The following is an 11,748-nucleotide window of genomic DNA, read 5'->3' as shown; positions in this document are numbered from 1 at the left end:
TTTTTTAATTCACTTTAAATGTGACCAAGTCTCTTCATTCATTCATTTAAAACATCATCATCATCATCATCCTCATAATCTTTCCCTAACTACCATTTTACTGGCAGTTAGTTTCCTATTTCTCCTTTTTATAGTTAAATCCTTAAATTTGTCTATAATCTCTGTCACCATTTCCTCCTATTCTGCTCACTCTCAGCCCTTTTTGCCTGACTTCCTACTCCTCATCCAAATGGTATTCCTCCCAAGGTCGCTCATGACCTCTATGTGATTAAATCTAATTGTTAATGCATTGGTCTTCTTTACTCTTATTTACCACTGGTAGCTAGTGGTGACTCTTAACAAATTATTTATTGGCAACATTGACAACACACATCCCTAGTTTTCTTTCCCATTCTCTGACCATATGCTCTGCATTTACTTTGCTGGCTAATTTCTCTCTTGCTGGCCTTTGAATATTATTGTTGTTGTTAGGTGCCATCGAGTCGTCGCTGACTCATTGCAACCCTATGCACAACAGTCCTATGTCTAACAGAAAAAAAAAAATTGCTCGTTCATGCATTATCGTCACAATCCTTACTATACCTGAGTCCATAGTTGAAGCCACTGTATCAAGCCATCATGTTAAGTGTCTTGCACTTTTACACTGAGCCTCCTCTTTATTAAATATGATATCCTTCTCCAGGGAATGGTCATATCTGACAATATGACCAAAGTAGCTGAGAAGAAGTCTGACCAATCTCATTTCTAGGAGCACTCTACTTGCACTTCTTCCAGGACATATTACTTCATTCTTCTGACAGTGCGTATTTCCTGTGTTCTCCACAAACACCAAATTCAAAGACATCAACTCTTCTTTAGTTTTTCTTATTCGTTGTCCAGGTTTCATGTACATAAGAGGCAATAAAAACACATTGGCTTAGGTTAGGCGACCTTAGTCCTCAAAATGACATCTTTGCTGTTCAGCACTTTAAAGAGGTTTTGTGCCACAGATTTACCGAGTGCAGTATGATGTCTGATTTCTTGGCTGCTGCTTCTGTGGGCGTTGATTATGGATTTAAGCAAAATGAAAGCCCTGACAACTTCAATCTTTTATCCATATATCATGATGTTGGTATTTCATCCAGTTGTGAGGATTTTTATTTTTCTTTTATGTTGATATGTAACCCATACTGAGATTGTAATCACTGATCTTCATCAGTAAGTCATCGTCACTTTCAGCAAACAAGGTTATATCATCTGCATATTGCAGGTTGTTAATGAGTCTTTCTCCAATCCCGATGCCGCGTTCTTCTTCATATAGTCCAGCTTCTCAGATTATCTGTTCAGCATACAGGCAGAGTAAGTATGGTAAAAGTATATAACCCTAGTGTACACACTTCCTCATTTAAAACCATGTAGCATCCCTTTGTTCTGTTTGAATGACAACATCTTGTTATATGTACAGGTTCCTCATGAGTACAGCTAAATGTTCTGGAATTCACATTCTTCACAATGTTATTTACAGGTTGTTATGACTCAAACAGTCAAGAACCTTTGCATGAATAGAACCTTTGCAGTCAATAAAACACAGGTAAACATCTCTCTGGTATTCCAAGATCTGTCTGATATCAACAATGATATCCATCGCTCCACATCCTTTTCTGACTCCAACTTGAATCTCTGGAAGTTCCTTGTCTATATACTGCTGCAAAAATTTTCAAATTATCTTTAGCAAAATGTTACTTTTGTGTGATATTAATGATATTGTTTGATAATTTCCACATTATGTTGGATCATCTTTCTTTGGAGTGGGTACAAATATTGGTCTCTTTCAGCCAGTTGGCCAGGTAGCTGTCCTCCAGATTTCTTGGATTAGATTAGTAAACACTGACGTCACTGCATCCATTTTCTGAAATATTTCAGTTGGTATTCCCAAGGGTCTCATCTTCTGGCTCTATATCAGAAAATGTCTCAGTGATATTCGTGATGTTTTCTTGCAGTAAAACAGACAGTGTTTCACTGCTATTCATAAGGTATTCACTGGTCATTTTGTTTGTCTTTGTTTTTGTTTTTTTGAGAAGTAGATGTCCCCTTCCTTCTTCCCAGTATTAGTCTGGAAGCTCTGCTGAAACCTGTCCATCATAAGTGATGCTACTGGTATTTGAAATACTGGTGGCATAGCCTCCAGCCTCACAGCAATATGCAAGTCACTGGAGTATGACAAACTAACAGACGAGTGTTGGAATATCATATTTGAATATTAGTGCTCTTCAAACCTCAAATCTAGGAAATCTCATTCTTGTCTTTGTTCCTAGACAATTTCATTCATTTTTAGATATTAAAGATAATCTTTAGGCCAATGTCTTCCATCATTCTATTCTAATGCACATCTCCTTTCTGAAATATATAACCACAATTCTCTATTCTTTGTCCTATCTTGAAATATCCCAAAGGCATCTTAGACTGTCTTACAGTGTTTCCCATTTTAATAAATGCAACACAATCATCTACTTGCATACTTGAGTCATCTCTATCATCTCTTCTTGTTTCTCTTACATGCCCACTAAACCACTACGTTACATCAAATTTGTTTGTTGTTGTTGCTATTTGCCGTTGAGTTGGACCCGACTCATAGCGACCCCTCTCCCTGGGTTTCCGAGACGGTATCGCTACGGAAGTAGATTGCCCAACCTTCCTTCTGGGGAGTGGCTGGTGGGTTTGAACCACCATCCTTCTTTCTAGTTAGTAGTTAAGTGCCTTAGGCACTATGCTACCAGAGCTCCTACACCAAATTTATATACTAATTATTTTTTGGATCAAACAACTTACACCATTCCAAATATATCATCATCTCATATGGCCTGAAATACTGCAGTATCATTTAAACCTATCTCCACTCTTGCTTTACTCTGATCAATTCTCCACAGGGCCTCCAGAGTGATCATTTTAAAATTAAAACATTATCCTTTTATTGCTTATATTCCACCAATATTTTCTATTACTATTGGTATAAAGGGTCAATCCTTCCCTAACATATAAGACCTCATGACACACTCCCTGACTTTGTGTTCTAACCACACGTACCCTCTCTTCCAACCTCCTTTCTTTTTCTAGTCCTTCATTCACCTTGATCTTTTTGTCTGGAACATTCCTCTCTTACCTTTGAATTTTTAGTTCCTTTATTTTCTCTAATGTCACCAAAAATTTTTCTTTAAAGTCCTTATCACAGTTGGCAAACATCATTTATGTCAGTGATACCACGGTGTTCCCTTCCTCTCCCCAATTAATTTCTCCCATCCTGACATAGCTATCAACTCCATCATGCCCAGTCAGCACATTTACTTTCATTGTGCAAGATATAGTTTGAACCTGGCCCAAGCCTGGAAAATAATGAACACTGAACTATTATATGCAATAAATAAATGTAATAATTTTGGATATTGTTATTTTATTAACTAAATTAAATAATCTTGCATAGTATATATTAGGGTTTTCATGGTATTTTAACTTCCTTAACAGCTAAAAGTATAGAATTCCTCTTTCCAAAAATATCATAAAAATATCAATATATAAAACAAACAGAAATGCTACTAAATTAGTTGTTGGGTGGGTGTTTTTTTGGAGGGCAGTGGGGCCTGAATTGTTTGCAGGGTCTTTTCCTTATTTTTTAGGCTAGACTCTGAGGGTCCTCTAGTCCCTTGCTACTCAAATATGGCCAGGGACCAGCAGTACGGGCATCCTCTAGAATTTTTTTTTAGAAAGATTGAATATCAAGCCTCACCCCAACCAACTGAATTAGAATTTCCATGTTAACCATGATCCCCAAGTGATTCCTATGCACATTAAAGTTTCCATACATTACACTAGAATACTGAGGACTGTGAACTATGTTAACTAGGTTGTCTAAAATTACCCTTGCTATCTGTCATTATTAAAGCAATATCATAAATTAATGAGATTAAATGCACGTTTTAACCAAAACAACTTTCCTTCCAAAGAAGGATTTTCATTCATTAACTGCCTTATCTTGAAGCCATGGATTTAATTGTTAACTAATTTCCTAAGCCTAGATTCAAGTTATAAACCTGAAAGTGTGAAGCAAGTACTACCAGTTTCAATGTTTGGCTCATTTAATTACTAGTAGATCATATGATGGGTATTTTTTGGGTAAAATCATGAGGTGATGATTCATTTTTGTGCTGTTGCTATATTACAAAAAAGAAAAGAAAAGAATCCCTTATAGTTGTTGTTGTTAGGTGCCATTGACCCAGCTCCAACTAGTAGCAACCACCCAGTTATGCACCATCCTCACAATCCTTGCTATAGCTAAACCCATTGTTGCAGCCACTGTGCCAATCCATCTCATTGATGGTCTTCCCCTTTTTTGCTGACCCTCCACTTTACCAATCATGGTATCTTTCTCCAGGGAACAGTTCCTTCTGACAACAAGACCAGAGTACGTGAGACGAAGTCTGGCCATTCTCGTTCCCAAGTAACATTCCATCTGTACTTCTTCCAGGATAGATTTGTTAGTTCTTTTGGTGGTCTATAGTAATTTCAGGATTCTTCAACACTACAGCTCAAAAGCACCAACTCTTCTTTGGTCTTCCTTATTTATTGTCTAACTTTCACCTGTATATGAGGTGATTGAAAATACCATAGCTTGGATTAAGCTCACCTTAGTCTTCAAAGAGATTTCTTGGCTCTTCAACACTTTAAAGAGGTCTTTTGCAGGAGATTTGTCAGGGCAATATGTCATCTGATTTCTTGACTACTGCTTCCATTTGTGTTGATTGTGGATCCAAGTAATATGAAATCCTTGACAATTACAATCTTTTTCCATTTATCATGCTGCTGCTTATTAGTCCAGTTAAAAGGATTTTTGTTTTCTTTATGTTGAGGTTTAATACATATAGCAGACTGTAATCTTTAATCTTCATCAGTAAGTGCTTCAAGTCATTTTCACTTTTAGCAAGCAAGGTTGTCTCATCTGCATATCACAGGTTGCTAATGAGTCTTCCTCCAATTCTGATACCATGCTCCTCTTCATATAGTTCAGCTTCTCAGAGTATTTGCTCAGCATACAGATTAGTCGACTCGACGGCAAACAACAACAACAATGCAGACTGGATAAAATTAGTGAAAGGATACAACCCCGACACATCCCTTCCTGATTTTAAACCATGCAGTATCACATTTTTCTGTTGGAACAACAGCTCCTGGTTTATGTACAGATTCCTCATGGGCACAATTTAGTGTTCTGGAATACTTGTTCTTCTCAATGTTATCCATAATTTGTTATGATCCACACAATCAAATGCTCTTGCATAGTCAATAAAACACAAGTACACATCTTTCTGATATTCTTTGCTTTCAGCCAATATCCATCTGACATCAGCAATGATATCCCTCATTTATAGTTAGACTGTTTTAAGCTTGGGTCTTCACCAAAGTCCTATTTACTTTGAAAATTTCTCCAAAAATCAAGATTTATAGCATTCAAACTATCAAGTTCTCAAGACTTTAAATCTCTCCTCTGTATAATATATCTTATTAATTAGAGAAGAAATTTTCTGATCAGTGACAAGATCTCATCATAGCCAAACCTGCTATCTGAAAATAATAGAGTTAGAAATCCCCCTCCCTGAAATCACTTACGTGGGGTTGATGCCTTGAAAGCAACGAAGTCCTTCTCCACGTGGACCTTTCTAACTGCATCACACTGGGCGTTACATCGTGAGGGCTGGAAACTACATGCAGATGGTTCTCCTGCGTCAGTCATCCAAACTATCCCAGTACCTTCTGGAAGAGATATGCATCCACCAACCAAGTCTTACATTTCTTATGAAAGATTTTATATTTACACACACACACACACAATGTCTTTTACCGTTATACCTTAACTTCAGTACATATCAACATGACATTTATTAACAATACAAAGAAGTCCCTGGGTGGTGCACACAGTTAACTTACTCCGTTGCTAACCAAGAGGTTGGAGGTTCAAATTTACCCGTAGGTGCCTCAGAAGAAACCTGATGAACTACTTTTGATAAATTAGCCATTAAAAATACCATGGAGTATAGTTCTACTCTGATATACATGGGAATCAACCCAAGGGCAACTGGTACTGCTCAAAATACTAGCTCAGTGACTGGGAACAGTTCACTTAAGTTTGGAATAGCCATGTTGACAACTTAGCCCCTAACGACTGGGGCACTGCTCATATTTTGAGTAGTTTATTGTTTCTTTAAAATGGTTGAGATTAAATATAGTTTCTTTCTGGACTGGATCTATCACAGTAAAAACTGGGAAGGCTGGAACCTAGGTAAAACAAAAACTTGGCAGAGAATGAAAACTCAAATATTTTCCACTAAGTGAGCAATAGAAGTTTTAAGACTGCACCCTGTCAAAGGCAGAAAACATGTAAAACCTAGAAAAAAAAAAAAGACATTCCAGTCGTGTTCTGGCTCTCACAGATTTTGCTGTAGTAGAACTAAAAGATTGGTTGTCTCACCTGTCCCTGATGAAATGAAGGCCAAACATCAGGCTAAAATAAAAGTCCATGACCACTCCTTCAATCTTTGGGGTCCCCCAACTCAGCCTTACCACCTCGACAGGCCTGCATGATGATGATTTTGGGTTTGTCTTTCAGGTTCTGGCAGTTTCTGTTGTTGAAAATTTGAAAGATAGTATTATCTTTCAGAATATCCGGCTGTCGTGAAGTGTGCTTTTTCCCACAGATTCCATCCAGGATGCCATGTGACATAAATACCAGAAATGTGCTGTCTGAGGACTTGTGCTCTGGGCGGGCAACAAAGTGCCTTAGTTCTGTTTCCATTTCCTGAAAGAGACTCCAAAGTCACTATCAAGGAACTCTTCATATAAAGTTTATACTCAATTTGTATATGGCTTCCACAGAGAGGAGCAAACACTAAGAAATCACGTGATTTGAATTGAGTACAGTTGTGAGAGAAATAATATTCTGACATAAAAACTGAAAATTTAGAGTTTTAGAATATTAAAACTAGAAGGGATTTTACATAGCATTTAGTCTAATGGTTTTCATCAGAATCTTAGGTTTCAGAAGATTCTGGGAAATGCAGTATAATGTTGAGGGGGAGTGGGATGACAAGTCTAGGACAGCTTTACTTTCACCTGTTTTACATGTTGGGGTTCCTGTAAGTTTCCCTTATGACAAAGAGCAAGAGAGGGAAACAGAGAACAAGAAAGAGAGAAATTGATTGACAAAAAAAAACTAGAAATACTATTTAAATTTCTTTATCATGAAACTTCATAAAGTAAGGTTCACATTGTTTTTCAAAGTCACCAATGATATTTTTGGCAGATCCAAAAGCACAACTTTTTCTTCATATGTGTGTTTCTGTTTGCATGTGTGAAAATTTTGGCTATCATGCTCTTTAATTTACATTTATACACAAGATATTGATATTATAAGAACCTCACGAGCTTATTATTCAGGTACCTGGCAGTCTCAGGTCCCAGACCTTGTGTCTGACTCAGATCATTAATTAAAAGATGCCTTCCAGACTGAGAGCTTCAGAAGGACCCAACCGACATTTTTTAGATGTTTAGGGAAACACTGTTGTATAGATTACTCCAAATCTCTATGATACTATGCTTTTGAGGAAGTTGAAATTTTCAGGAGGCTGACAACACTCCACTTTGGAGCTGACATAATATCTCTAACAGCATACGTTTTGTTCTTGCAGATGTCGGAGGAAGAGGTTCAAAACTGTATAGGAAGGAAGGAGGCTTGTCCTGCTCTCATTACCTGAGCTGTAAGATTCTGTTTTACAATGACAGTGTATCCAAGTTTTTCCAGCAGGTCTTGCATTCCCCAAATGTCAATTTCTGCCCCATGTCGAGTAGAAAGATGGTAAAATTCTTTGTTACAGATGATGAGGGCCAGGCGTGTCCGGCATTGCTTCTCTATCACTGGATATATCTGCAAATAACAGACACAGAGCAAGTTGCTTCCTCTCTTTTGCCTTCTAAGTCCACAGAAAACCAAAACCTCTAGTTGCTTTTGAAGTGACTCTAACTAATGGCAACTCCATGTTGTCAGAGTAGAATTGTGCTCCACAGGATTTCCAGCCACTGATGTTTTTGGAAGTAGATCACCTGACCTTTCTTTCAAGGCACCTCTGGATAGACTTGAACCTCCAACTTCTCTGTTAACAGATGAGTGTTCTAATCATTTGCACTACCCAGGGACTCCCTATACCACCACCACCACCAACAACAAAAGTGCTTATAATTTTGGGGTGGTCTGCTGGAAAGCTATGAGAATAAAAATATATTCCCATAAGTAAAGAGATGAGACCCGAGACTGAAGACAGACTCGGTCTGAGTATGAACTTGGCTTGGGTGGTGTAGAGTTTAGAGTGTGTTCCAGTGTGAAAAAACTATTAGGTAACATCCTATGATCTTTGGCCTGATCTAAAAGCATTTGTGGCAAGAACTAAGATTTTCTAGTAAGTGTCCAATATCTCATCTGAGTGGACAATCTTAGGACTTCCTCTGCTAAAGCATCTCACCATATGTGCCATTTCCATCTTCAGTTTTTGGAAATGATGAGGAGGGCAAAGCTTCAATTTACTATTGATTTCCAGAGGAGGTATCAAATCTACAAGAAACAATAAAAATAACTCATTAAACAATAGTATATATTGACTTTCAGTCCTACAGATCTCTTGGCTATTCTCTCATTCTTGGGAAACTCTTAATGCTGTTGTTGTTGTTATGTGCCGTCGAGTGGGACCTGACTCATAGCGACCCCTCCTTAGGTTTCCGAGGCAGTATCTCTACGGAAGTATACAGCCCTATCTTCCTTCTGAGGAGTGGCTGGTGGGTTTGAACCACCAGCCTTCTGGTTAGCAGTCAAATGCCTTAGACACTACGCTACCAGAGCTCCCATCTAACATGATAGAGTCACATAAAAAACAGAATCTAAAATCTTGAAGAGGGCCTAATGTTCATCTAACTTAGACAAATCATTTTTCAGATATTTTAACTCCATTATCAATATCCCTATTCTATTATTACTACTCACTGACACTGTCAGAGAATTTACTATATTCTAAGGCATTTTTTGATATTTCTGTGCATCATACTATGTGTGCTTTCTATTTATTGGTGTATATTCACCCATTGAGATCATATAGTAAAAGTCTAGTTCTGTTAGTCATAAAAGCCCAAGTATTATTCTAGGACTTCAATATATCTTTTTTATGTTCCTCTTGTTTCATGTAAATGCCCCTATATAAACAATTGTTTTGTTGTATCTTTAAAGGAGTTTCTATCTCCCCACTCTAAAGCAAACAATTACGACACACTCTTTCATCTCTGTATTCTCAGTATATAGCAATGTGTCTTGTACAGATTAAAACTTCATAAATGTTTATTGATAAATGGTTATCTTTAAACATTTAAAAATAGCTACCAATATCGTCCAGTTCTTAGGCAAAGAAATCTTCAGTTCCTTCAAATATTGTTGCATATGAATTAATCTATTAAATCACCAAATCCATCAATTTTCCCACATCTTTACCTACTTCCTTAGCTTTTTTTTTAACTACAATGAAAGCTGTACCCTTGCTCCTACCTAAGACCAAGACGGTCATGTATATTCTGAATTCCTTCCCTTTCAGTCATAAGGAATTCACCTTCACATTTATCCAACCCTATCTACTGCATCAAGGAGCTCTGGTGGATCAGTGGTTACAGCATTCAGCTGCTAACCAAAAGTCGGTGGTTTGAACACACCAAATGCTCTGAAGAAAAAGAGATGATGCAATCTGCTAGCATAAAGATATACAGTCTTGGAAGCCCAAGGGCCAGTTCTATTCTGTCTTATGGGGTCAGAATTGACTCAATAGCAATAGTTTTAGTTTTTTGCTTTTTATCTCCTGCATCATCAACTTCTCCCTCACTCCCTATTCCATTATCCCCAATAGAATACATGCCTTATTTTCAACCACTTTTAAAAGACCTTTTCTTGATCTTATATCCCTTCCAGTTATTTTTCCATTTCCCTCCTTCACTTCTGTGCACAATTACTTATAGGCATTGTCTACTTTCACTCTTTCCATTTTTTTACCTTTTATTTATTTCCTATTTGCAACCCATTCTGGCTTTAATCCTCACCACTTTGATAAAATAATTATTATCAAGGCTACCATAGGTCATTTTTTGCTTTCTCAGCACTTAGCATGATTGAATACACCTGCTTTCTTGAAAACGGTTCCCTAGGTTCTGCAGTGCTGAATTTCCAGCTTTTATTCTGAAATCAAAGCGCCCTCATGGCACAAACAATTCAGCACTTGGCTGCTAACTGAAAGATTGGCATCCAAACCCATCCAGCAAACTCTGTGGAAGAAAGACCTGGTGATCTGTTTCCATAAAGATTATAGCCAAGAAAAGCTTATGGGGCAGTTCTACTCTGTCACATGGGTCACTATGAGTCAAAAATGACTCTCAAATGCACAACAATAACAATTCCTAATTCACTTGTCTGTCTTTGTTGGCTTGTCCTCTTCTATCAGACTTCCAAAAGGTGAATTGCTATAAACTGACCCTTACTTTACTGTCTACCACCACCATCTCCTCTTCCAGACTCATTACCTTAAAAAGATCTATGTGCTGATGAATTCCAAGATGCAGTTCCAGCTTTTCTCTCTCTGTGAACTCCTTACTTGAAAATTCACCTGCATCCTCAGTCTTTACCGTAGAATGTAAATGATGTTGCAAACTTAAATATAAAACAAAAACTCTTGACATTTATCCACTCCCATAAATCTGTTCCCTCTGAATAGCACAGGTTTTTATTTTTTTTTCCATCTCAGTAAATGGCATCACCATTCACACAGCTGCCAAGCAAAACTTAAGAGTTTACCTTCTATCGCTCCTTCTCTTTCAAATCCCACACCCAATCCACTTGTTAGTTTCTGCTGACTCTACCTCCAAAATAGACCACAAATTTAACCACTTCTCCTTTTCTTTGTTGCTACAACACTAGTTTAAAAACTATTATTTCCAATTGAAATATTTAAGCAGTCTTCAACTGACTGTTTTCAAACCACTCTTACCTATTTTTCCTCTGCTTCAAAACTTCTGAAGTTTTCTATTTGCAAATAAAACCCAAATCCTTTTCAACTGGTTAAAAGACACTATGTGGTGTGGCCCCTGTCTAACTCTGCCACTTTCTTCCACCACACTTCCTCTAATTCCTGTGCTGTGGATTGATTGGCCTCTCTATGATGTTCTCATAATGCAAGATCATACCTGCCTCAGAGCCTTTGTTCATGCTCTTCTCTTCCCATGGGATACTTTTATCTTACAGTTTGGTGAGATTCTCTCACCACCGTTAGATGTTAGATATATATGCAAATGTCATCTCAGTAGAAAGGCCAAAACTTACCACCCTAATACCCAACATTTACACCTCCCTCTCTCTTAATCATCTTTTCTCTTGTACATTCTGTGAAATTATACTATTATATATGTATAATAGTATAATTTATGTATATAAAAATTTATGTACATATATACATATATAGGCGCTCTGGTAGCGTAGTGCCTAAGGTACCTGACTGCTAACCAGAAGGCTGGCAGTTCAAATCCACCAGCCACTCCTTGGAAGGAAGATGGGGCAATCTACTTCTGTAGTGGTACCACCTCGGAAACCCAAGGAGGGGTGGCTATGAGTCGGGTCGGACTCAACAGCACATAACAACAACAACAACA

At 37.6% G+C, this 11,748-nt stretch overlaps 1 protein-coding gene across 1 annotated transcript in view; it reads right to left on the bottom strand.

Annotated features, from left to right (window-relative positions):
• The window catches only part of LOC103201356 (caspase-12-like), a 29,879-nt gene that overhangs the window by 1,341 nt on the left and 16,790 nt on the right, over positions 1–11,748 (bottom strand). Inside the window, exons 6-10 of the mRNA XM_042781674.1 lie at positions 8,541–8,629; positions 7,775–7,948; positions 6,589–6,823; positions 5,638–5,781; positions 3,238–3,359 (exon numbers count right to left, since the gene is read on the bottom strand). Of these exons, the coding sequence (XP_042637608.1) occupies positions 3,238–3,359; positions 5,638–5,781; positions 6,589–6,823; positions 7,775–7,948; positions 8,541–8,629 (764 nt within the window). The remainder of the gene's footprint in view (positions 1–3,237; positions 3,360–5,637; positions 5,782–6,588; positions 6,824–7,774; positions 7,949–8,540; positions 8,630–11,748) is intronic.

The sequence above is a fragment of the Orycteropus afer genome, unplaced genomic scaffold, assembly GCF_000298275.1.
Source record: "Orycteropus afer afer isolate SDZICR_OR568_19922 unplaced genomic scaffold, OryAfe1.0 scaffold00147, whole genome shotgun sequence".
NCBI classification, from domain to species: Eukaryota; Metazoa; Chordata; class Mammalia; order Tubulidentata; family Orycteropodidae; genus Orycteropus; species Orycteropus afer.
This window is presented reverse-complemented; position numbering and strand designations above follow the sequence as displayed.